This window comes from Cyphomyrmex costatus, unplaced genomic scaffold (assembly GCF_001594065.2).
Source record: "Cyphomyrmex costatus isolate MS0001 unplaced genomic scaffold, Ccosl1.0 scaffold44, whole genome shotgun sequence".
NCBI classification, from domain to species: Eukaryota; Metazoa; Arthropoda; class Insecta; order Hymenoptera; family Formicidae; genus Cyphomyrmex; species Cyphomyrmex costatus.
The window spans coordinates 33,720-35,274 of record NW_017278641.1 but is presented as its reverse complement, the minus strand read 5'-3'; the positions used below and the strand labels follow the sequence as shown (position 1 = coordinate 35,274).

The window sequence follows — 1,555 nt, the reverse complement described above, 5'->3', positions numbered from 1 at the left end:
ATGTTAATTGTTGCCGATCAAATTGTCGGTTCTGGGATATCATGCAATATGAGTATCCGCTAGTTATTTTATTCCAATGATGACACACATCACAAGTTTGAAATTTGATATATTTGCTCACAAATAAGGCATACAAAATTATGTATTAATGTACGCAACTTAGGATGATGTTCATCCTTCAGAGAACGAGAAAATTCTGGCGCCAACAAAAACCGACGCTACCCAATACACCTCAGCGCCAATACAACAGCGCCATACAACAAGCGCCACACTAGATCTTGCTTGGGAAGCTGAACGCAGGGGCGTGCGCTAAAGAGGTGGCAATCGCAAATTCAAAAAACTTAGAATCCCTAACACTGTCTCCCTTGAAACCTCTTAGTTTCAATCGAAAATTAACAGACATATTAAATGACGCTAATAAGCAAATGGTTGATTATGGTATTACAAATGATATAGAAATACTTGTGATTAAACTTATAATTAAATTGAAATTAAGAACAGTTCGTCGATTAATAAAAACATATAGTATGGATAATAACATAAATATAATTAGCTGAACATTATATGATACTTAAACGTCTATCGGTAATATCGCTAGTCGAGTCAATGGGCGAGTAATTATGCTATTACTAGTTTTAATTTCAGCTGATCGAATCTTATTGTCAGAACTTCTGTATATACTCAACACACGTCCCATTAACCATTGCAAGGGTGCCAGCCCTGGTTGTTGAATTACAACCAGTTGTCCAACTTTAAGAGGTTGGCCTTTATTACTCATCCATTTACTTCGACCTTGTAAATTGTTGAGATATTCAACATGCCACCGTTGCCAAAAATGTTGGCGTAATCTTTCTACCAATTGCCATCGGCTTAAACGATTTATCTGAATGTCTTCTAGACTCGGATGACTATAGCTATTTAATGGTTTACCAATAAGAAAATGTCCAGGTGTTAACGCTTGAACATCATTTGGATCGTTTGACATTGGACTTACAGGACGTGAATTTAAAATAGCCTCAATCTCAGTGATTGCTGTTGACATTTCGTCATAATTAAGAGAAGCATTGCCTATAATTCTTTTCATATGATACTTGGCAGACTTGATAGCTGCCTCCCAAAGACCTCCAAAGTGCGGAGCATTAGGAGGTATGTTTTGCCACTGAATTTGTGCTTCTACAAAGAAGTCATTTAATTTTCGCTGTACTTGTTCCTTCGCAAACATCTCATGCAAGTCGTTAAGTTCTCTAGCTGCTCCCACAAAATTCGTCCCATTGTCCGAATACAGGCATGCGACCCTGCCTCTTCGCGCCATGAATCGTTTAAATGAAGCTAGGAAAGCCTCTGATGATAAGTCAGCCACCAATTCTATGTGCACTGCCTTGGTGGAAAAGCATATGAAAATGCATATATATACCTTAAGTAGCCTTGCATTACGACGCTTATGTTCCCTCACAACAAATGGACCGCCGAAGTCTAAGCCAGTATGTGTGAAAGGATGTGACGGAGTTACTCGAGTATTCGGAAGATCACTCATGATAACCTGTGAGGTACTAGG

General features: G+C 38.6%; 1 protein-coding gene across 1 annotated transcript; it reads right to left on the bottom strand.

The window, feature by feature from the left end:
* Window positions 1–571: 571 nt before the first annotated feature.
* Window positions 572–1,534, bottom strand: LOC108777489 (uncharacterized). The gene has a single exon (XM_018544402.1). It carries the CDS (start codon window positions 1,532–1,534, stop codon window positions 572–574), a length of 963 nt encoding a protein of 320 aa, XP_018399904.1.
* Between the last annotated feature and the right edge of the window lie 21 nt (window positions 1,535–1,555).